The 25,886-nt window shown below is 38.3% G+C and overlaps 1 protein-coding gene across 1 annotated transcript in view; it reads right to left on the bottom strand.

Annotated features, from left to right (window-relative positions):
• The window catches only part of LOC145984123 (transmembrane protein 8B-like), a 248,997-nt gene that overhangs the window by 216,559 nt on the left and 6,552 nt on the right, over window positions 1–25,886 (bottom strand). Inside the window, exon 2 of the mRNA XM_083117558.1 lies at window positions 20,595–20,772. Coding sequence (XP_082973684.1) covers window positions 20,595–20,772 — 178 coding nt within the window. The remainder of the gene's footprint in view (window positions 1–20,594; window positions 20,773–25,886) is intronic.

The following is a 25,886-nucleotide window of genomic DNA, read 5'->3' as shown; positions in this document are numbered from 1 at the left end:
AAAATCCAAAAAACTATAAACATGATAAACAAAGGTATAATTCAACAAAAAAATTCAAATAGCCATTTCAAATAGTAAGCCAAAGCAATTTCATAAACTTTATTAAGTACTTTAATGCAATTTATAGGGTGTCCAAAACGTCACGCAACTGAGATTTTAAATGTATGTAACTTTGGTACAAAAAGGGATAGAGAGAATTAACTTTGTCTATGTGGATGTTTTTAAAACATTAAACAAGAAAATTATTCTCTACCTGAATGTTCAGTATGGGGGAAAAGTTACTGAGGTGTAGAAAGGTTTTGTACAAAGTAAAAATAAACATGAATAAAAGACAGCTATGGAGTAGGTTGCAATAATTTTCGATGTGTACTGATGATCTCCGTGGATATTTATCAAATTTATGAAAGAAAAATAAATTATGCTTTTTGTGCACTACAGGACAATTTTAAGGAGTTAATTATGACATTTTCATAAAAGAGTGTTGTTTTTTCTTTAATTACAAAGTATACTGGCAAGGTTGGTCATGTCAGAAAGCAGTACCAGGTGTGCCAAACATCTGTCTATGTTATTCAATCAATGCCCAGATAAAATAAGAGATTTGAAATTTATAGTACAAAAAGAAAGGAAGATTTAGTCTTACGTACGATAAATTTCAATTTGTGATATGTCATAATTAACCCTTGAAATCATCCTGTAAGGCATATCCTCCATAGACAAAGTTAATACCCAGTGCAAGGTTCATGTCTATCGCTTTAAAGTTATGTACGTTCAAAATCTTGGTTGCATGACTTTTTGGACACCCTGTATAAGATGCAACAATTCAAGATGTTCTATGAAAATATACTATTGTTTATAACCAACTTCTGCATTATGTGTTTATGGTCAGGTATCATTAACGCAATTTTATACAATATGTATAGTGTGTCAACTACTTCAACAAACAAGTAAATTTATTAGATAATATAAACTAACAAGATTGAGAGAGGCAGCTTAAATTATACTGGAACATGGTTTAAACATATAAGAAGGATATTTTAACTATATGGCTGAAAAAACATTTTCAGGGGTAAAAAGGATTAGTAAATATCTGAAAAATTATCTTATCAAATCATGCATAAAAAGCTGTTTGATAGGAATATTGTTCTTTCTTCATTCTCCTCTCTTAACCCATCCACATACCTAGTCGTCGAATCGATGGCCTGACTTGAAGTTCGCTTGTCATACCTAGTCGTCGAATCGAGGGGCTCCCAATTTTCATCACGTAGTTTCTTCTTTTGCCAATAGATGGCAGAGGTTGTACGATATGTTGATACTGTGACATGTATGTTTGTGTTGCTAAATTTTTCATACCGATTCAAGCTTTTTTTTCTTCAGTAATTTCTCATATAAACAAACCTTCATTTGTTACGTCTTGGAAACATGTCGCGAAGAAGATTTGTTGAAGATTCGTTGATAGAAGATTTGCTTTTTGATAGTGACGAAGATGAAAATGTGGATTTTGATGACGCGAACGAAGAGAGTGATTCATGTAGCATTAGTGGAAGTAAAAGTGGTCCCTCTGGTGAAAGTAGTGAAAGTGAGGGGGAAATTGTTGAACTCCCCAAAAGAAACAAGTTTGAAGACTGGAAATGGTCGGAATCATGTGCCCAAAATGAAATGCCAAAGAAATTACCATTTGCAGGTAAGCCTGGTGTAAATAACATTGTACTGCGTTCATTAGGGGATTCTCCCAGAGCTTGTGATTTACTCAAAAAGTTCCTTCAGGATGATTTATGGGCTAGCATATCTAGGGAAACGAACATCTATTATCCGTACCAGCTAACTGTAGACCAGACGAACGAGAACAAGTCTCTGTGGAAGTAGTGATGTAAGACGGCTCCATCAATGAACAGTGAGAGAAACGCGATTGTGTAACGGGCGACGGGAGTTACCCAATTTCCAATGCAGCATTGCAAACTTTTGAAAAGGATAATACCAAACGCACATGGCAAACGGACCATATTTTTGTCTCCAGGTTCGTACAATTGGTTTAAGAATTTCTTAGGGAAATATTAGGGATAAAACTGCAAGAGGAAATTTTGACAAGCCGTGCATTTAGCGTATGGACTAAGGTCTGGACTGTATGTCTGTACATGTACAGTCAGGACCGTATGGTTGGCAACGCTGCGCTTTCACCACTCGATTTTCCTCCTCCTCTCTGCTGATATGTGTGGCCCTGCTCTACAGTTAGCTGGGACAGGGTATATGCTCAAAGCAAAATAAACAATACAGAACTCAATGGTGATCAAAAATCCAACAGTACTGAATCTAAATGGTTTGAGACAACACCAGATGAAATATTAGCATTTATTTGTCTGTGTATCCTTCAGTCCCAGGTAAAAAAAGAGAGCCTGCAAAGCTACTGGAGTACTAGAAAACTCTCAGAAACTCCATTCTTTGCTACTGTCATGACATTCAAAAGATTTGTTTTGATCATGAGGTACTTACATTTTATCAATAACAATAATTTGAATCCAGAAGATAAGTTAGCCAAAATCAGACAACCTATGGAATATATCAATAGTAGATTCCAGCATGTTTACATACCTGAACAAGACATTGCAATTGATGAAAATCTTGTGAAGTGCAGGGGAAGACTTTCTTTTGTTCAGTTTAATCCAACTAAGAGGGCTAGGTTTGGAATAAAATATTACAAATTGTGTGAATCCTCTACTGGCTACTGTCACCAATTTAGCATATACATAGGCAAAAAAAAATACAAAGCAAAACATCCCTGAACATGAATACATTGTACTCCATCTCATGCAACCTCTACTCCATAATGGTTATACTCTGTATATCGACAACTGGTACACATCTCCCATTATGTGCAATAAATTATTAGATGCAAACACAAATGTTGTGGGTACTGTATGCCTAACCAGGAAACAAATGTCAAAGGAACTGAAAGCCAACAATTGAAGAAAGGTGAGGCTTCTGCTATGCACAGCCATAATGTGATTGCCATCAAGTGGATTGACTGGAAACCTGTCTCATTGTTGTCTACCATGCATGATGACATAAATATGATAAACACAGGAAAGAAGAACAGAAAGACAAAATAACCTATTTCGAAACCTATAGTAGGGAATGGGTGGGGTTGATAGAATGGATCAACAGCTGGCATCAATTCCAATCATGTGTCGCTACTTGAAGGCATATAAGAAAATATTTTTCTATATGTTCGACTTAGCTTTCTACAATGCATATGTTATATACAAGAAGATTAGGCCATCTTTCAAGGGTTTGAAATTTAACAAATTCAGACTTCTGGTAATAGAGCAAATCTTGGAGGAACTTGCACTGACAGAATATGCCCGAAGAGGATGCCCTTCCAGAGACACACCTATGAAACTTCAGTGTGCATTTCCCTCAACAAATTCCACCAAATGCTATAAAACAGAATCCATCAAGACAGTGCAAAGTGAGTTCTGCACACAAGAAGTCTAGTATCCGCTGGGAGTGTGAGAAATGTAAAGTTGCACTGCACATGCATGAATGTTTCAAGCTTTACCACACAAAGCAGAACTATTAGGTAATTTAGTTAGTGTTAGTTTTTTTCTTCATCTTTCTTGTTTACCTCAAACACATGGAGTTTTGTCAGGTTGGTTACTTTGTTCCCAGGTGCCCTGACACAAATAAATATGACCAAAAAACTGTAGTCAATAAAAGGTACATAGGCAACATCTTAATTCTGGGAGATAGCCATAGCCATTGCTTCTAAGTTGGGAGAAAAACATAGTGAATACAAGGTATCTGGATTTACTAAACCTGGTGCCCCATTAACAGAAGTTGTTAAATCATTATCTTACATGTGCAAGGACTATGGAAAAAACGACCATGTGATCATAATGGGTGGATCCAATTACATAGCCAGAAATGAAGGAAAATTAGTAATCTCAGTGCTCAAAAACTGCCTTGAAGCAGCAAAAAATACCAATGTCATCATTACTGCCATCCCACACAGATGCAACCTAATACCAACATCCTGTGTAAATCTAGAAATTAACCGTGTGAACTCAAAAATTTCCAAAGTATGTAAATCCTTTCCCACAGCAAAAATGCTAAGTGTTATTGAAATCGGAAGAGATGGCCACACAACCCATGGCCAACATCTGAATGGAAAAGGGAAAACTGTCCCATGCCAAAATCTCAGTGTACTATTAAGAAATACACCACCCTCCCAGAACACCAGTGATGTCATAGCTCTCCCTGTCCCACACCCCACAAAAAATTCTGAGAAGAAACACAAAGTAACTTAGATATGCACGTGACTTCACAGATCACAGAAGAGGAAATAAATGAAGTTACGAGGATCGAACAAGGAAAATAAGAAATTATCCCGAGTGCAACATCCCCACGAGAAGTACAATTATCTATGAAGAACATTAGTGCTGCCCAGAAGAATAAACATAATGGAAAAACAGGTAATGAAATGTGTGATGTGCAGTGTACAGTGAAAATCCAACGGAAAAAACTCCCCGAGCAGCAATCAGGAAGAAATGTATGCCCAAAAAGTACAGTGATGATTTTTTTATGGTAAATAATATAAGTGATGTAAATGAGAACCAAAATCCACCAATGAGAGATAGTTACTATGTAAAGAACAATAATTATAGAAACTGTGTAAATGTATATCATTTAAATGTTCTGGGTATATCAGGTAAAATGCTAAATTTGGATCTTCTCATAAAAGAAGAAACCGAAATGGTACACGTTCTATACATTACGGAGCACTGGCCCTCTAAAGATGAAATCAAATTTGCACAAATTTACAATTATCAATTAATAAGCTTCTCCAGTAATTCAATGATTAGGCGTGGAGGTACCAGCATATTTGTTAAACAAGGTGTAAAAGTGGAAGAAATTATCCCAAAAAGAGTAAAACCAATTGAAAAACACTTTGAATTCAGCATCATACAGGGTGACGGGTGACGCACGAACAGTTGACACATTTGAAATCTAAATATCAAAGAAAATAAACTGTGGATGGAGCTGAACACTACACAAGCACATTTGGTGGTCCTTGGAAATACTGGTAGGTGGCCTTTCGCTGGGCGTGCTGGGCATGGTCTAGTAAACACATCCATTTCCCGCCAATCAGTGAGTAGCCATGGCTGAGCATAGACATTTGTCTTCAGTGCAGCGCACTAAAACAGTCCTGTTGTATGCAGAAACGAAGAGTGTTACAAGTACGCAACAGAAATTTCGAGCTCATTTCAAAACACGATGGGCTCCAGCAAGAAACACTATTCTTCGTTTGTACCGTACGTTCGAGGAAGAAGCCACCGTGAAAGAAGAAAGACGACCACAGCTACTCACAACTAATCTTCTGATGGGAACTCAGTGGTTCATGCAAAATGGGGCTACCCCTCACACCGTAAATGTTGTATTGGACTTTTTGAACACAGTTTTTGGTGATTTCCAATCAATATCCTGATCGACACAATGGAGGTTTCTTCTAGCTGCCTTGAAGCCCAGATTTAAATCCCTATGACTTTTTTCTGTAGGGGGTTTAATGGGAAAACTCTTCCCGTTAAAGCCAGCAAACATTATAGAAATGCGCGAGGTTGGATAGTTCAGTTGTGTGGTGATATTCACAAAGACATGTGCCATAGAGTGGTAAGAAATATGCGCACCCGCCTTGAAGCAGTTGTTCGGCAAAACGGGGTCCATACTGAACATGTGATACAGTGAGAAAACTTTCTACGGACAGACTATTCTGTATGTCATAATATGCACATGTAATATTTAAAAATAAATTTGCAATCTAAATTTCAAATGTGTCAACTATTCATGCACCACCCTGTATATCTCCTTGACCTCAAAATCTTGGTTATCTGTTGCTATAGAACACCAGATGGAGATTAAGCAACTTTTATACAAAAACTCACAATGCTTTTGGATGAACTAAAAACACTAGAATCAGAAATTATAATATGTGGGGATCTGAAAATTGACACAGGGCATAAGGTACACTTAAAGTAGTGCAAATTCAATTATAAATAACAAATGTTTTAACAATCCTTCAAACTTGGACCTCTCACAAGTCGATCAGGGCCATCTCAACTTAATTTTTTTAAAGACAACAAAACCCTATAGATCTCAATAAGTGCTCGAACAGGATGAAATGACAAAGCTATCCAACATACATCAAAAACAAAGCCCAGTTTTAGTATTCAATAGAAAAGTACTTGTGAAACACCATAAACTCAGAAAATACTGAATACATGTCAGTTCGTGATATTGATGTGGCTTTCCAAGAATTTTCTGTTAACAACAACATGGCATTTTCTGTACTTGAACGTTTAGTGGTATTAACGTATCATGCTACGTATAAGTACAGCCACGGACACTTCTGACATGTAATGATCCCATTCAAAGTCAACGGGGTTGTTACAATCTAGAAGCATCCGTGACTGTACAACAGAATATGTAAATCAGGCACTCAGGTTATACTGTTTACTCAGATGAGTAGAAACATTGAACATATCCCAGCAACGGCGGATTCACTATTACGACACTTAAAACGGGCAATGTTTGGAGCAACTGCTTGACTAGAAATCCTTAAAATCACGATCCTTATCAGTTGGAATGAAAAACGGATGATGGCGCCATGTTCAATATGCTTTGGACGTTGACAAGAACTGGTATTGTATAAGTGCAAGGAACGATGTACACACTGCCGCTGTGTAAAAACTGCACTCCAATGCACGTTCGAAGATCATTACCAGAGATTTCCATTTGACTTCGGCCTCGTGAGGCCCAGCCTCTGAGATCAAGGATGCCTCCGGCCTTACACAGTCTCAGCCTCCGAACTCCATCTCGGACTCCGGCCTCACATGGCCTTGGTCACCGAACTTCAAATCGGACTCCAGCCTCACACAGCCTCAGCCTCCGAACTCCATCTTGGCTTCAGCCTCACACGGCCTCAACCTCGCAAGGCTGTTGGGAGGTCAAGGCTGAGGCTGGGCCTCATGAGGCCCCGCCTCCGGAGGCTGGACATCATTACTCGAGAGTAGATGTATATATGATTATATTGACATAAATTTCAAATATTATAGTTATCAAGTAATTGTTAAAAGCTTTTTTTTGGGGGGGGGAAGGCTTATTCTTAAGAAAATGTCAAATTAGAATTAAAACAATTTACTGATAACGAATCATGAAGGGGCAATTTTAAGTAGGTCAAACTAATAATACGTGCAAACATACAGCAAAACTTATAGCAAAATTTTAGAAACTATTTCAACCAACCTATGCATAGTGTTGTGTGGAAATCGCATTAGGAGGTGGATGGGACAGGAAATTACAAGAAATATGGGGGGAAAAAAACATAATTCGAACTTTATTAAAAAAATATTGAATTTACGGCAAAATGTGTAATAAACTTTTTTATAGATAAAAACACATTCTTTAAAATAAGACTTGTTTCATTAAAACCGTTCAGTAGTTTCGGAGATATTCAACTTCAAAGAACCTGCTGGGTGGCCATTTTGATGACGTCACTGTGTGTGATGTAATCATTTCTAAGGTTGTCTCCTAGCTGATTTATAGTCTTTGATATGTATTTAGTCAACCCCCAAAGTTTGGTGCTAGTATCCGAATTGAAATATTTTGGCGCTTATTCCCCACACTATAATGGACACATACAAAGCAAAGTTAAATAACATGAAAAGATCTTTCACACATTCTTTCTATAAGACCCCTACTACAGACGAAGAAATTTCCAATATAATAATGCAATATGAAAAACAAAAAGTCAACGGTACTAGATTCAATGCGGATTAACATGATAAAAGAGATTTGCATATACCGAGTGAGGCACCTAAAAGTACCACCTGAAATAGCAAAGAAACCAGAAACAGTAGTGATGTGAGGTTTGCGGGAAACAATAATATCAAATGGGGCTCGTAAATCGGAGGTATGGGGTGGGTCGAAAAATATCGACAAATGGGGCATCTGGAGCAAAGTCATATTTTTGTAAATGGAACGATATACAATAACATGCATAATATAAAAGAGCACACGCAGAGAAACACAACGCCGTTGGTCTCATGCATCTACTGCACATAGGAACGAAGATATGGCCATGTGAAAATATGTGAAATGCCCTCCCTTGCCCGGGAAAACAAATGCTACCACTAACTAGATAGAGGCGGCAAAATCTCCCTCGGACAAGCGAAATAGCGTTACGGTCCAGGTTAAGTTCGTGTGTAGGAACCGGTGACCGACAGTGCATAGTGATAAGCCATATCTAATAAAAACAAAGACATATGTACTTTCAAATAACCACCTCTTTACCTGTAGCCGGGAAGCGGCTAGCTGCATACCTGAAAATCACGGGTAGCGACATGCGTACGAAATGATATAGCCCAAAATTAACATGAAAATAAAAAGTATATTCTATTCATAACCAACAAAAATCAGTTTACTACATCTCCCCCTCTTTCACGCTCTCACATTCATTCACACATTCAGTTCTCACAGGGTCATCGACACAAAGAATGATACATGACATGTACAGGTTTTATGACGATAAGCCTTAATGATTGCATTCATATTTAAATTTACATTGAATTTTTGTCTAATCAGGTCATTTGTGATTTTTCTCCAGTGCTACTCAAATCCTAGCCAGCCCTTACTTAAGTTCACCTTTTAAAAAGAAACTAGTCGGCGCGGTGACAATACATTATTTAACCAGCATAAACAAAGGCGTCTCAACGGCAATTACATTCACGTGGGCGGACGTTTTCCTTTTACAAGACCTCACGTGGTTCAAACATAACAAATAACCTCCGTTGAGTGACGCAAACATATACTCTCTAGCAGGCGGGACTTAAACACTTCGCCGCGACGAGCAATTCATGTTACCAGGCAAATACTTTTACTAAATAATCACACATGCGGCCTGACATAGCTAGCATTGACACATAAAAAATGAACAAACCTCCAGTAGATTAAACAATTAAGTGGGCGGCGCTTTACTCTAATAGTACTCTAATGTTGACGAATTTCAAGGGCGTTCTCTAAATCAATCGGGCCATCACGTGCTGACAATCACAGAGATGAATACATTACCAACTCTCAGCTTCCGAGGTGCATCCTGGCGTCGTTATGGGCGATTGAAAAACACATAGTATTCACACGGAAGGTTTCCTTGGTCGTGACGATGAAGATGCGAAAAGTGTTCATACTTCTGGTTCCTCGGTTTCTCTTCCCCTCGGGATCGGTGGTCTGGGCATCAGGACGTCAACGTGGCGGCTGGTAGGCATCATCGGCGTATCAAAAGGGCGGCGTTCGACGTCTCTCTCTCTCTCCATGGCGGCGGATAGGCATCATTGGCGTATCAATAGGACAGCGTTTGACGTCTCTCTCTCTCTCCATGGCGGCGGATAGGCATCATCGGCGTATCAATACGACGGCGTTCGACGTCTCTCTCTCTCTCTCCATGGCGGCGGATAGGCATCATTGGCGTATCAATAGGACGGCGTTCGGCATCTCTCTCTCTCTCTCCATGGTGGCGGATAGGCATCATCGGCGTAGTCTCTTCTGACATCGGGCGAATCGACGTAACGCCCTCATCTCTCTTCTTCCTCTAGCCCGCCATACTTTCCGGTGTTCCTCGTTTCTCAAAAAATTATAAACGGCGTAAGATAATCACAAAAACACGGTCTCGCTTCAACTTCTCCCAGCGGTTGAGGTAGGCGCACTCGTGTAGACTTACTTATTGTCTATCACACACACTGGTGTTCGTAAAACACAACAAAGTCCACTGTACATGCAGAGGTAGCTCGAAGGTGCTCTCGTTACAAGAATCGCGGCAAAACTGTACACGGAGAGGTAGCACGGAGCTGCTCTCGCTACAAGGATCGCGGTAAGACTGTGTGTCCCATGTCCTTCATTTTATTTAGATTTTGAAAAGAGACGCTAGGCGTTCGTTGAAGTGACGCTTCCGAAGAGGTCATTTCACTTTGCTCTATTGTCTCCCAAGTGGGACGAGCCGTGCTCGAAGTTGAGTTTGAGCGGATTAAGCCTCAGCCTCGCTGTCGCCCATAGCTCAATTGCAACCGGTGTCCACAAACTGATCAATTACAACCGATTTGATCTGGCGTCCGTAATTGTTGCTTGATCGCGACGAAACTCCACACATCCGTCCTTGCACACATGCCGCTGCGCTGGTATAAGTTTCACGTGAATATGACCGCTGGAAACCGAGATATTTAAATGTTTGTCATTACGGTCGAATTTCCTAAGCTTTAGACGCATAACGTGACCCTTCAGGTGCTCACCCTTAAGACACGTGAACGTCTGTCTCGTTCCTCCCGTCGGCTTGGCAAAAATCAAATATGTATTCTTACAACTTAAAACTCTCAACGCTTTGAATCAACACATTTTTTACCGCTATGGACAATAATAATAATAATAATAATGACGTCGGTAAATCTGACTGTCACAAATATGTAAACAAACTAACAAGTGGCCCACTTGACCGTCAGTACCACGGCATGTAAGACTTCTCAGGTGCCTGACAGAACTACCTTTACGCAGAGCAAGTTTTGATAGCAGGTCCACGAGATCGTGTTAGTTCATAGCAAGCAGTCGTAGTGGTAAGAGCGAAGATTATGGTGTTCACAAACATAGAAAAAGCGGACATGATCCTGCTTTATGGGGAATGCCAAAAGAATGCCTCAGAAGCATACCGTGTGTACGCAGAGAGATATCCGGACAGACGACATCCATCTCGACGTCTGTTTGGTAAGTTATTTATTAAATTAAGAGACACCGGAAGTGTAACACCACGAGCACGTGTACAGAACAAGCCAACTACAGGTGAGGTAGGTGCAACAAATGTTCTCGCCGCTGTTGCTGTGAATCCGCACGTTAGCTCCCGTCAAATTGCCAGGGATGCTGGGATGAGTCAGCGAAGTGTATTGCGCATTCTGCACACACACAAGTTTCACCCATATCATATCTCGCTCCATCAGGAACTTCACGGGAATGATTTTGTGGACCATGTTCGGTTTTACACATGGTTGTTACGACACGACACACCCGATTTGTCACGTATCCTCTTCACTGACGAGACAACTTTTACCAATCATGGAAATGTCAACCTAAGGAACATGCACTATTGGTCGGTGACAAATCCACATTGGCTTCGCCAAGTGGAACACCAGCGCCCATGGAGTGTGAACGTGTGGTGGGGTATAGTGGGTGAACATCTCATTGGCCCCTTTTTTATACAAGGGACACTGAATGCTGACCGATACATACAGTTTTTACAACATGAACTGCCTGTACTATTGGAGGACATACCACTTCAGACAAGGAGAGACATGTGGTACCAACATGATGGGTGCCCAGCTCACAGTGCAAGACGCGCTACAGTATGTGTGGAAAATACATTTCCAAATCGTTGGATTGGACGTGGAGGGCCTGTCAAATGGCCGGCTTGTTCCCCAGATTTGACACCGTTAGACTTTTTCCTGTGGGGAAAGCTGAAGGACATTGTCTACCGGGATGTGCCAACAACTCCAGAGGATATGCAACACCGCATTACTGCGGCCTGTAGGGACATTCCCTACGAGATGCTACATTCTGTGCAACGATCTTTGCGTGGGCGCCTCGTTGCCTGTATCGCAGCTGACGGCCACCACTTTGAACACACACTTTGACAGGTTTTCGCTTCTTACACAGTGGTTCTTCGACATACTGTCATGGTCATTTTCATTATGCTGTAACACTGTCAGATACATGGTGCTGACGATGTCTACTGTATTTTTTCTTCCTTTAACACGTTCTGTCTTCATCTTGTCTAATGGCTTCCGACATCTCATACTTGTACATGCCGTGTTACTGACGGTCAAGTGGGCCACTTGTTAGTTTGTTTACATATTTTCACATGGCCATATCTTCGTTCCTATGTGCAGTAGATGCATGAGACCAACGGTGTTGTGTTTCTCTGTGTGTGCTCTTTTATACTATGCATGTTATTGTATATCGTTCCATTTAAAAAAATATGACTTTGCTCCAGATGCCCCATTTGTCGATATATTTCGACCCACCCCATACCTCCGATTTACGAGCCCCATTCGATATTATTGTTTCCCGCAAACCTCACATCGCTACTGTTTCTGGTTTCTTCGCTATTTCAGGTGGTAGTTTTAGGTGCCTCACGCGGTATATTAGCGAGCCTTTGACTAAATTAATTAAAGAGTGTATGGAAAAATGGTAGCTTTCCAGACTGTCTAAAAATATCAAAAGTAATACCTTTACATAAAAAAGGAAAAATACAAACATTGAAAAGTACAGACCAATTTCCTTATTGTCAATTTTTTCAAAAATTTTCGAAAATTAATTTATAATAGGATAATAAATTATGTAGAAGATATAAAAACACTCATAAAGCAACAAAATGGGTTTATTTGTGAAAATGAAAACAACAAAAAATGCCATTTTTGATGTAATTGATAATTTTCTTTCCGCCATAAACAAAATGTATTCTGTTGTTGGAATATTTTGTGATTTATCAAAAGCGTTTGACTGTGTGAATCATCACATACTACTAGAGAAATTAAAATAATACGGAATCCGCAGGCTATCGAACAAATTAATAAAAATCCTATCTAACGAATAGAAAGCAGAGCGTAGCAATAAATAGCTTATCCAATAATGGGACACAAACAACATATTACTCGGAATTGAAAGATGTGGTTATTGGAATCCCCCAAGGATCGATACTAGGACCTCTATTGCTTTTATTGTACTCGGTGGAGGCACACAGTGGTTCGGATCCCACTTTAAACTGTAGGTCCAATCCCGATTAGCCTTACTGTGCATAAAGTGGACTTAAAACACCAACTCAATCAATCAATCAATTGTTTTTATTGTTCATAAATGACCTTCGAGCAAACGTTGAAACCACCTAAGTTACTCTTTTCGATCATTATACTACGGCTTTAGTAGATTCTGTTAATGATGTAACCTTAATGCAAAAAACGGAAAAAGCTTTTACTGAACTACAAAGCTGGTTTTCAGCAAACAAACTTTCTATGAACAATAAAAAAAACTAATATAATAAAGTTTGGTGTATCTAGAGCCAAAAACTCTTCTACTAAGGAAGATAATTTCACAGTAGGGCATGCCGTTATAACAGCTATTTGCAATACAAAATTTCTTGGAATATTTAGGAAGTGTCAACACTGGAAAGTGCACATAGATCATTTATGCAATAGGCTAACCACCGTATGTTACCAATTAAGAACTCTAAAAAATAGTTTCAATATGGTATGTATGCTAAATATCTATTTCTCAAACTTCAAAAGTATTTTGAGATATGGTATCCAATTTTGGGGGAACTCGGCACAATCGCAGAGGATTTTTAAAATTCAAAAATGAGCATTGCGTATTTTGGCAAAAGCACACAAAACTGATACATGTAAACCTCTTTTTTTAAAAATTCGTATATTAACACTTCCAAGTTTGTACGTACTTGAAACACTTACTTTCATACACAAAACAAAATCGAACTATCCAAAGAACATAGACACTCACAATTAAAATACCAGACAAAAAATTAACTTCCACATTCCCAAAGTGCCACTAGCTAACTGCATACCAAACAGGACCTTATACAGGCATCCAGTTATACAATATGTTACCAAATAGTTAAAAAAAATTTGAAAGAACCACGGTCTTTAAAAGTAAGGTGAAAAAATTGCTATTGGAATATACATTATATTCAGTTAAAGAATTTCAGGAAACTTAAATAACTTTAGTCGACTTAAAGATATAATTTGTCATTTTATGATTTTACTATTATAAAAACATACTGCCCAATTATGTATAGATATAAATTATGTGCGATGTCAACATGTTGTATTTTACAATGTACATGCACCATGCCCCTCAGGGGTACTTTCGGTGTGAAACTTTCTCAATAAACTCAAACTCATACTAAAAAAAATAACTGGAGAGGCACGGATTAGAACCTGGAACATCTCATTCGTTGAAAGAAAAACCAAGTATGAGTCGAGCATTTTACCAACTACTCCACAACCCCACTGGAAAGCTAGTGACTTAAAACATGTCAATAATTTTGCATGTTACTACATTTCCAAGATTTGATCACATTCTCGCTGCACATTCTGAAAATATTGTTTGTGCATGCACAGTACTTTAGAAGGTACTGTTAAATATATTTTGCCTAAACAATTCATAATTATGACTTGACAGCAATTTCCTCCAGGCAGACTACTACCAAGTATTCTTTCCTCACCATAGTTATCTGGTTCCAATTTCAACATGCAGAATCTAACATTATTCCTCATGTTTAAGTTTTGTGTTCTTTTCTCTGTTAATATGGTGGATTTCTGACTTCATGTGATAAGCAATAATGTAAATATTATGCCACTGTGTTTCTTGTCTATTATAGAGACACGTAACAAAGTTGTCTACTCCATGCAGGTGTTCAAGAGCCACTTTGGCACATTAATGATTTCTGGACTTAGAAATATTTCACGGCGGTCAGGTAACTTTTGGAGAAGTGTACATTGCATCAAGTTTGAAAAGGGCACGCTTTGAAAAGTCCTGCCTGGAGAGGCTTCCATCAGTTAAAGGTTAACATGCTAATAACTACAGCTCACCGCTCAGGAGATGGTCCCTGCCAGAAGTGAAGTGATGTAGTGGCAGGCAACTCCACTATTAGGGTTAGGGAGTGCAGCATGGGCCATAAACACATGCTGTGGTCTCGCTGCAAGTTGTAAGGCTTCATTCACATCTACGCTCAAGCAGTGCTAAAATCACGGTCCGCGCATGTTCAGGGGGTATCCACCTTAGTATGATCATCATCAATCTGGTGTTGACTTCTTGACAAAGTAAACTGATTTTTTTATTTTTTATTTTTTTGGTGTAAAGAGCCTGTCGATTGTACTAACTACAATGTTTAAGAGATTTTCAATGACAGAATTGGATGTTACACCACTGGCATTCAAAGAAAATGATAAAGAAGAAAAAGAATTGCGAAAGCGGAGAACGTTTATTTGCACTTACAATGTGCAAAAGTACAGATGTCAACAATGGTAAACACTACTTTGTCGGTTTAGGTTTCGGATGAAAATTTTTGGGCACATTGTTTCATATCGACAAAGTTGATCATTTCTTTTATTTGAACGTTTCCGATACACCACGTGACAAGTATACTTCAGGTTGTAAGCCTGAAGTTTCAAGGAGCTGACTATTATGCACATCGTGTGAGAAGTCTCCTCCCTCGACTCAAAAAAAAATAGGGAATAACTTTGTAAATGAAGAACAAGTTTGTTGTTAATCTTTATTCAGAGCTATATATCAAGAGCGATATTTTCCCATGGTAGATGGTTGACTCTCCCTTTGCAGACACACACACCCAAATGACTATTTGGTTGTTTGTGAAAATATGCCCCTCAAGAAGTTAGCTTTTACATTTAAGGATTTTAATTGATGCAACAGCTTGGGAAAGATTGCAACAAGTAGTACTTATGGTTATTAAATTTTATCAATGTGAATGTGAATGCTTCCATGCCTGACACCATCAAGAATCACATTACGGTGTGGTAGCCTAAACTTTCCAGGGAACAAGAATTTTCTTATTGGTGAGCGATCATTCTGCTCTCACGATTCTTTTCGAATCCTCTTGATCGTCGGCTCCAACAAACCTGTTGCTGCAGATGCATGCTTGGTGCTCTGTGTAATTGGCACCAAATATTGCTTTTCTTCAGATTCACGACCACAGAAATTAATTACTTTGCTGACAATTTCACGCTTTTCACTATGCACAGTAGCACCTCTCCTCCATACACCTCTTACAACATCATGACAACCACGAAAAAAAAAATCACAATTCAACACCCACGCACAAGCACTTCCACAACGCCCGCAGCAGAAGACTTCCTGCTACACCTAACATCTGCAAATAGACCTGTCTTCCCCTGTCACCCTGCATGCTGTCACCCCTTGTTTGGGGATCTTGTCATAGGCTGACTGCTGTGTATTATAAATGGTTTATTTACAAGCCATTTATGGTTTGTTCCTTAACAAAATTATAATTTCTCAGTTAATCCCTTAATGATAAAATGTTTTTCTTTCCATTACAGCTGTTCATAGGATGGTAAACAATATAATTTCATAAATAGTTATCAGCTAACTAATGTTTTTCACATTATGGTATGTTTGGAATAGGGCTGGGAGAAAGATGTGGTTTAAAGAGGAAGAATGGGATACTCTATTATACAATGTCCTGCTTTTCATTTCTGAAAATCTAGCCACCCTACCTCAGCCTATAGAAAAAAATCTAACATAATTAATTGTATTTTTCTGCATTTTCAGCTTTGTTACTCATTGCAGAATATTTTGTTCTGAAGAGTATAGCCAAAGTCAAATTGTCCATCACTATATTCGTTCATTCTGTTTATCACAACATAGGGTTCAAGAATTGTAACTACGAGGGTGGATCATTAAGTATCGCACAACAAGTTTAATAGGTAAGACAACATAAATTATACACAATGAAACCACATCTTTCAGCTACTTTTCGATATAGGAGCCAAGTCTTTCAACACATTTTTCCCATCGTGGCACTAGTTTCAATATACCCTGTTCATAGAACTCCATCATTTGGGAATACATCCATCTGCGGACAACCGATTGCACTTCTTCATCGGAATTGAAGCATTGGCCACCTAGGAATATCGCATTCTGTACCGTAAGAAATGTTGAACCGATCTGACAAGGTTCTCAGATGGATCCGTCAGTCGTTGAGAATTGCCTCCTCAATGGCTGTAACATTCCGTTCCATTACCATTACAGCTGTTACAGGTTGCCCGGAACGTGTTCACATGGCCTCCTTGAAAGAATGTGCACCACCTGGAGATGTTGCTACGGTCCAAACGGTCTTCCCCATACATGCTCAACATTTGCCTATGAATTTCTCTAGGGTTTTGTCCTTTCGCCCAAAAAAATTAAACTACAGCTCTTTGCTCTTCACACATTGATGACAATAACATCCACGCAATCTTTGCTAAGCAGTTCATGCTTTTGCCGCAAGAGTTATACCTGATTGAACAAATGATGTCTCTAGCGCAAACTTCAAACTATATGTCTGTAAAATTTTAACATCCCAGCCACAATAACATCGCGGGGAAAAATTTTTGTGCGATATTTAATGATCCACCCTTGAAAAAGAATGAATAAGAAGAGGACAACCTCTCAACCAGTCCCGTACCTAGATATTCTGGCACCCTAGGCAGGATTGTGGTTGAAACCAAGTTTATTCCCTTTGACATTCTTAATAAAACCAATGTTAATAATTCACATGTTATTTTAACTTTCCAGTCTTTTATCTGAATAAATCAAAGGAAGTGATCCAGAGATGGATCTTCTCTTCTAGGGAAGAGAAAGTTTCTGTTTGCTTGTGTGCAACCTCCATCATCTCAAAAATATGGTATTGTCTAACCCTTTTGGGTGCAAGTGTTCACCCTTGAACAACCCCCTTTCCCCCCCCCCCCCGACTCCCCAACCAATGATTTGTGAAAGTCTTGTATTATCTCTTATCTGAGGGCAGATAAGTCTTGTCTTATTTGGCCTCAGTTGTCAGTTGTGATTAGTCAGGGTACTCTGTTTGCAAAGCATGGCATGTATACTAGCTTAACATTAGAGAAAAAGTAGTAGTTCTAAGAGAAGTGGAAAGAGGTGTGAGAAAGGAAAGTGCCATCACTAAATAGTATGGGATACTGCTGAACACATTATCAACCTACATTAAAAAATAATGCTACATGTGTATGTGATCTTGTGTGTTAATACAGTGTATGTAAACCTTTTTTCCATTTACTGGTAGCTTAATTACTATTGTGAGAGGAATCGTTTTTGTCTTGCACTAAAGAACCACACACAAAAATGTAATTTTTATGGTAAGGTCCACTGTATGTTTATTATTTTTGTTTATACTGTACCAGGTGTGTTGGTTAATAATTCTTAATTTTGTCGCCGGAAGCAAGGGTTGGTGCACAGTCTCAACTGTTACATCAGTGTGTTGCCAGGACAGTACCCGTCAAAATGCCGTGGATGTGCAACTGAGTGCGAATGATTGTGATATTGGGTTTGTGTGGGAAACATGTTGACCTTCAAACCAAATAAGGAGCATGTGCGGCACGTCCTGCTTTTCTTGTTCAATCAAAAGAAAAACGCGAGTGAAAGCCATCGTATCCATGTGGAAACGTACGGTGACAATGTCCTAATGCAAGATGCATGTGTGCATTGGTTTCGACGAGTCAAAAGTTGCAATTTCGACTTGAAAGACAAAGATCGCACGAGCCAGCCGAAAAAATTCCAAGACACCGAATTGCAAGCACTGTTGGTCGAAGACGATACGCAAACACAACAACTGGCAGAGAAGTTAAATGTTGGTCCCCAAACCATATCTGATCGTCTTCATGCCATGGGAAAGATCCAGAGGGCAGGGAAATGGGTCCCACATCATCTTAACGACAGACAAATGGAAAAGCGAAAAACGGTGTATGAAGTGTTGCTTTCTCGGCATGAAAGAAAGCCTTTCTGGCATCGGATAGTGACTGGGGATGAAAAATGGATCTACTTCGAGAACCCAAAATGCAAAAAGTCATGGTTGACCCAGGACAACCTTCAACATCGACTGCAAAACCGAATCGCTTCGGAAGGAAGACAATGTTGTGTATTTGGTGGGATCAGAAGGGTGTGGTGTACCATGAGCTTCTGAAACCAGGTGAAACAGTGAATGCCATTCGCTACCGTCAACAACTCATCAATTTGAACCATGCATTGAACGAAAAGTGCCCAGATTGGGTGACAAGACATGGAAAAGTGATTTTGCAGCACGACAACGCCTCATCTCACACAGCGAAAGGCACCAGACACACCATTTCTGCTCTTGGCTGGGAATTCTTGCCCACCTGCCATACTCACCAGACTTAGCCCCTTCGGACTACCACTTGTTTTCATCAATGTCTCACTCACTTTCCCAGCAACACTTCAACAACTACGAAGATGTCTAACAATGGCTTGCTGACTGGATCACCTCAAAATATGAACAATTTTTCTGGAAGGGCATCCACAATTTGACGGACAGATGGGCACAATGTATAGCTATCGATGGCGCATACTTTGAATAAAGCATTTGTTACCTTTCTCCCCAGATACACTTGTTTTCTTTCGGATCAATTAAGAATTATTAACCGGCACACCTGGTAGTACGAGGTCTGACAATTAGTTCACGAACTTGCCACCATGCTCCTACATTGGCAGCACTGTGCAAACAGCTCGGTAAAGTTTCATACCCTTCGCATATCAGTGTCTCACAGCTGTGTTCGTGTTGATGTGTGGCAGTGTCTTGCTGAGTGGCATCCATTATTGGTGTTGCATGTTTTTGTGTGCTGTCGCGAGAATGTTGGAGTTTGAATTTAGCAATGAACAAACATTACTAAATTTCTTGTTAAACTTGGCATGAGTGGAAGTGTAATAAGAGACATGTTAGTCCAAGTTTATGGGGATAATGGCATGAAGAAACAGCAGTGTACAAATGTATTAACTGTTTTTCTGAGAGAAGATAAAGACTTGCTGGTGAAGCGAGGCCAGGGTGGCCAGTAACAAGCAGAACTGGAGACAACAATGCAAAAAATCGTCGAATTGTGCATTAAAATTGTCGGTTGAATGTGAGAAGCAAAGCAGACCAAGTAATGTAATCGATAGAGAAACAGTTACGAAAATTCTAACTGAAAACCTTGGCATGAGAAAGGTGTGTGGAAAAATGGTCCTGGGGGAGCTCATTGATGAACAAAAGCAAAAGAGAGTCTAAGTTTGTCAAGACTTTTGGAGAGGCAAGATGATGTTTTTAAGCCATGTTAGGCATAGTTGGAAATTAAGAAAATATATATTTCTATTCAATGAAAAACCCCTACCACAAAACTGGTTAAAATGAAAACTGAAGCTGTACTTTAACAAGGAATTTAGACTTGCTTTTATTATTAATGCAGGTATAAATGCTTCAGACTTCATCCTGGATTGGAAATGGCCACGTTACTTTATTTAGAATTTTTACTTCATGCACACAATAATGTAATTCTTAAGAAACAAAGTGAACAAATCTTAACCACAACTCAATACAATTTTAGATTTCTAAATATTCAATTTTATCAAATCCCAGTACAGGTATATAACAATATAAATTCACTATACTGTAAAAAATAGCAAAAATTCTTGACCACAAGCATAATTTCTTGACTTTCTTGACTGGTAGACACTCTGTAGGAGTCACTTCATCACTTGAATATCTTCAATGGAAAAAGGGATGAGTAACATCTTGCATGTCTCCCTTCTCCCCCTTATCTCTGACAAGTAGATATTTCCATTACATATACTGACTTCATTGTCTTAAATAAAAAAAACAATTAAAAAACTAAAAATCTTTCAATGGCACACTAGGCTTCAGCCCCAATAGCCTAACTCTCACTATGGGCCTGCTCTCAACAAATAAAATAAGGGAAACTTACATGTGAACTTCCTTCACTGGGCAATTGGGATTATCCATGAAGGCAGCAAATTCCCAAGTTGCTCGACTAACATCGGGTGGAACATTATAATGAAACAATGTGATGTCTGCATAGCTTCTGTATGGATGGAGCATTCCTTCTTGACTAGCTTCAGGTAGCACTCCAACTCCATATGCTCCTGCACATAAAGAAAAGGAATATATAAGTACTGTTACATAAGAGAGAATTATATTAGATAATTTCCTTTGGAAATATTCATTCTAAAATTCTGACTAGAATAGTAATTACCCCTTGTAATCAACCTTGGACCAAAATCATTTCTAAGGGGGGGGGGGGGGGGGCAAACATTGACAGACCTGCAGGGGGCAATTTTCCCCTCTTAATTTCAAATTTTATACGAATAAAAATACATTTCGTAAAATATTCTTGCTCGCTTCGCTTGAAATTCCTCCTCTTCTTAATCTTATCAAGTTCAGAGCCATATCTAGGGGGCAACAGGAGCCATTCCTGGGTGCCGACCAATCTAGATAAAAAAAGTTGTACAAGGAAGAATGCCATGGCGCCCTGTGAAATTGATTGATTGAGTTAATTTTAAGTCCACTTGATGCACAGTAAGGCTAATTGGGACTGGCCCAACAGTTTAAAGTGGGATCCGAACCACTATGTGCCTCCACCGGGTATCGCCCTGTAAAATTATTTGTGCCATATTAAATAAATATTATTTTCAGTTTGCAAAATATTGGATCTAAACATTAGCTTGCTCACTTCGCTTGCAATAAATGGTTGTTTTCTGTAATGCATTGTAATTTACCAGAGAGAGAAGTAAGATTTCTCTTAAATGCTTGAACAATTGTTTGGAGGATAAGGAGCGTGCACATTTGAGAGACAATTTACATAATTTTTGCTGTTGGTTTATTATGAGGTGGAAACATTGAATATGTGCACAGTTTAGTGTTAACATGTTGCACATCAAAGTTATAAATCAGGCATTTTTCAAGCATTTTCTGTCTTTCAAAAATACAGTTTGTGTGCTTGTTTTCCATTATTAATATAAAATTGAACGTTTTGAAAAAAAATATTACAAATTGTTTGTTCCAACACAACTGCTTTAACAGACTTTTTTGCGTAATTTGCTAGGATAATAACGTTTTTGATACTACAACTACTACTACTACTAATAATAATAAAAATATAATTATTATTACTGGAACATTTATTTTGGTACTCCCCCCCCCCCCCGACAAAAATTTGTGGTTGCGCCTCTTTAGTGAAACAATAAGAATCTTGATATCTGCTGGAAAGATGAGGAATGATAGTGGTACAAACAGTTTGAAGTATGTAATTGGAAAAGGAAAAACTCCTAACAAATTAACATGTGACAGAAAAATCATGGCATGAACAAAAAAGTAGAAAGCAACACAGTTTGTTCTTTGTTACTACTGGAGCAGGAGCTTTTCATCTGATGGGCAAGGTGGAGTAAATGGGCCGTTCCCCCTGAATCATATTTCATTTTTGTATTGTATAATGTCTGGTAACATATTTTTATATATCTATTATGCTACAATAAAATTTCTCAATAACGGACAGGCCTGGGGAAAAAATAAATGTCCGTTATTAAGAAGTGTCTGCTATTCAGAAAAAGTGTAGGATGTTACACAGTAGGATAAGCATATTACAGTACGTACTTTACAAACAATGTTTTTTTTTTCCTACATTAAAGGAACAAAATACTGTACTACATACGGTGAATTTAAATTTACTAAAGTATCCCTACATACATTACAAATTTCAAAAAATAAAATACAGTACACATAGTGTAATCCTTTGTTAAATTACTGCATTCAAAATGCTCTTTCATTTCAAATAGGTTCTAACTATTTATGGCCAGACCCAGATTGTCCAAAATAATCATCTATATTTTTCTGAACCTTAAAGTTCTCTGCGACATCGTAGCAGAAGTGACACACACTTCTCAAGATAACCACAAATAATACTGTCTACTGTCTGCACTTTTCAAAAGAAATATGTTCGGTGTAACATGAAACAATGCATGCTAGTTCGAAATACTGGTCATTGTTGTGTCGAATTACAGGAACTGCGACCGTTTTCTTTAAGGCTCTCGGTTTTTAAGAAGTTTTACTTGCGTTGGGGAGGTAGTTTTCAGTGTCCGTGTCCGTTATTGAGAAGTAATATTGACATTAAACCCCATGTATTTCTGCCAGGGAATTTAAAAATGTTCATAATTTAGAGGTGTCCATTAGGAGAAGTTATATTATGTCACTATTTTAATTCATGGTTTCCAGAATTTACAAAGATTTTTTAACAAATCTGAAAAAGCTGCAAGAGTGTAATGCAGGGAAATCAATTACTTTTTTAATTTTTTTACCAAAACAAGTGTGTAGTACAAATTATGGCTTACATATTAATAAAATACACATACCTGGGTAATAGAACATGTACAGTATTGAGTGGTCATGAAATTTGTTGTCAGGAGTGTCTGATATACGGTGGTCATCATATCATCACTATCCTCATTTTCGTGATAACCAAATGTGGTAGAAAAGTGAAGTAAAATAAACCAAACCAACAACAATATGAACGCACGTTCTCTTGCCCAAATAAATACATCCATTAGAGGCCAAGAGATTAGTATATTTAAATAAAACACTACTAAAACAAGAGCAAGAGAGAGCCTGAGCAAATATTTGTAATTTAATCATTATATTTTCCGTATTTGAAAAAATAGAAGAAAAGAAAGAAAGCATAACATTATTGTCCGGACATAACACATTCCTATTTCATAAATAATTAACTACATCCCATATTATACATACATATTGTACAATGTTTAAAAAGTTAAGGTGTAAATACTGAGAACATAAGTACTGTAGAAAATTTTCCCCTCAGTTTAGAGGATTTACAAAGGAATCGAAGGGAAACCAATCCCCTATCTACCCTATAGGAGATAGACCGGGGAACCTGAAAGCACAGGCTTTCAACCAAAGCAGCAGGGGGCAAGGGAGGTAGAGCCAGAAATCTTCCCTTTTCCTATGGGCAGCCCTTTCTACCTGGAACTGGTGAGGCAGAGGAAGAGCGAGCTAGACCAGCTTTGCCCGCGGATCGCACCGAGGGATGAGAAGCGCATGAAAAAAAAGTGTTGCATATGAACTGTAGCTTTAACAAGACAATAAATATTGTGATTTCAAAATAATGTGAGATGTGAGAATGATTGATCTATCTCTGCTAGACTAGCTACTCCTCGGTGCACATCACTGGTAAGTAGAATACAGAATATGGAGCATATTTAGAATTCTTTATCCTCAAATTGAAAAGAAATAAATTTAAATCAGGTTTGAAACACTTGACTAGTTTTACTCCACCTGGAGAAAATCGACATCAAATTTCAATACAAAGTGATAAAAGTTCATGTAAATTTAAGCAAAATTTGAGTTAAAATGCCTTGCACAATACCAGTCATTTCTGTAAAATGTGTATTTTCCACAATATGTGGTGAAAATAGTTTGAAACATGGCCAGGTGGTTGCTTGCACCAACATCTACGTCTTTTGTTGGTAGAAATTTTTCGTCAGTTACATTAGAGCAGTTGGATAGAAGCTTGCATAGCTGTTGCTATTTTTCAAGAACAAAAAATCACAGGTTCAAATCCCACACCCTCTTTTTTCTTTGTTAGTTTGTTTGTTAGGCTGACTATAAAGTTTTGTAACAATGTAATATGTACTACATTAGATCACTTTCAATATATTTAGGCGATGCATACTTTGAGGAATGCTCTACTGCATTTCTTTCAGATGCAATACTCATCAGAAACCTCTGCCACAGTCAGGACTCTAGAGGCTGGTGGAAGACTATTTTTTTCAAAGTGAGAAATTATGTCCAATATATATATACACTCACATTGGTGTGCATCGACTTGTAAACTTCATGGTGGGTTATGCTGACCTTGATCCCCTCCCCATGTTTGGCCCTACCAGAAGCTCAATGATATTTGGTTGATTGGCACAATTTAAGGAAATACTTTCTTACACTCAGTTTTGCATCATAAGTTGTGTTAACACACATATAGGAGGAATTTATAAGTCACAAACATGGGCGTATATAGTTCACGTAAAGGGGGGTCAACATTTGGTACAATTAGGGTTCCTATATTTCATAAGTATAAATTCGGGACACTACTGACCGGAAGCTTGTTGGAGAGTGGGGGGGGAGGAGGGGACTGGACCCAATAAATTTGTATGTATGTACAACATAATTGCTATTTACATTTGTACAGTCCCAGTATCATATTATTTAAACTTATTAAAAAACAGAAATTCACTTCGAAGTATATCACTTACCTTGCAATTCCTTTTCAGTGCCAAATGAACTAAGCTGCTATTTCACAATGTGCGAAATTTATTTGAAAACTGTGGACTTAACAGATAGGCACCCAAGCACTGATTCTTTATAGTGAACAGCTTACTTACTATACAATGAAAGAGAATCATAACTGAAATTCAGCACTGCTAGGAGACAGCGGCATCATCATGAAGTCAAAAGATGTTGGCAGTACCTTCTTGTAACTTGATAACTCTTGTATTATGGAGAGGGAGTGGTTCAATGTAGAGTTAGCATTCTTAAAATTATGTACACACATTTAAATATAGGTAATTAAAGTTCAGGAAAGTATAGTCTTAATCATTTCTTCTTTCCAACCTGATTTCAGGAGATTTGTGCATCCCGAAGAAACTATTCAGGACACCAGGACAAATGATACCATTCCGGGATTATCCCTGAAAATCCAGGACATATACGACCCCTAGGTATGATCTGGCTATCAAAATCAAATCTGCCACCACATGAAATGCCACAAATTTATTAAATTAAGTCTATCTACGAACTTCTGACTTCTCTACATAAAATGCTTTTGAAAAAGCTATTCCCAGCTTCACTTTAAAAAAGAATAACAATATTAGAATTATTATTTTCCCTCTTGCTACAAAATTGAAAATAACATCATCAGTCAACAATATTCGTATGTACACTTAACAGTGCAGGGTCCATTAGTCGAGTATCTCCCTTTGAATAGCGAGGACATTATTTCAATCTCTTTAATGGCAGTGTAGCCAAGATCACGAACAATTTGTGCATATTTGAGTAAAAGAGCTTGTCACAATTTTCTCTGGACATGTCTTTTCAATTACTGTTTACCACATTTTTCATTCACATTTGGAAATGTAAAAAATATCAATCAGGCCATCCAACATTTTGACACACAGTTCCAATGAATGAGGAA

Source organism: Lepisma saccharinum, chromosome 2 (assembly GCF_977018435.1).
Source record: "Lepisma saccharinum chromosome 2, izLepSacc3.1, whole genome shotgun sequence".
NCBI lineage: Eukaryota > Metazoa > Arthropoda > Insecta > Zygentoma > Lepismatidae > Lepisma > Lepisma saccharinum.
This window is presented reverse-complemented; position numbering and strand designations above follow the sequence as displayed.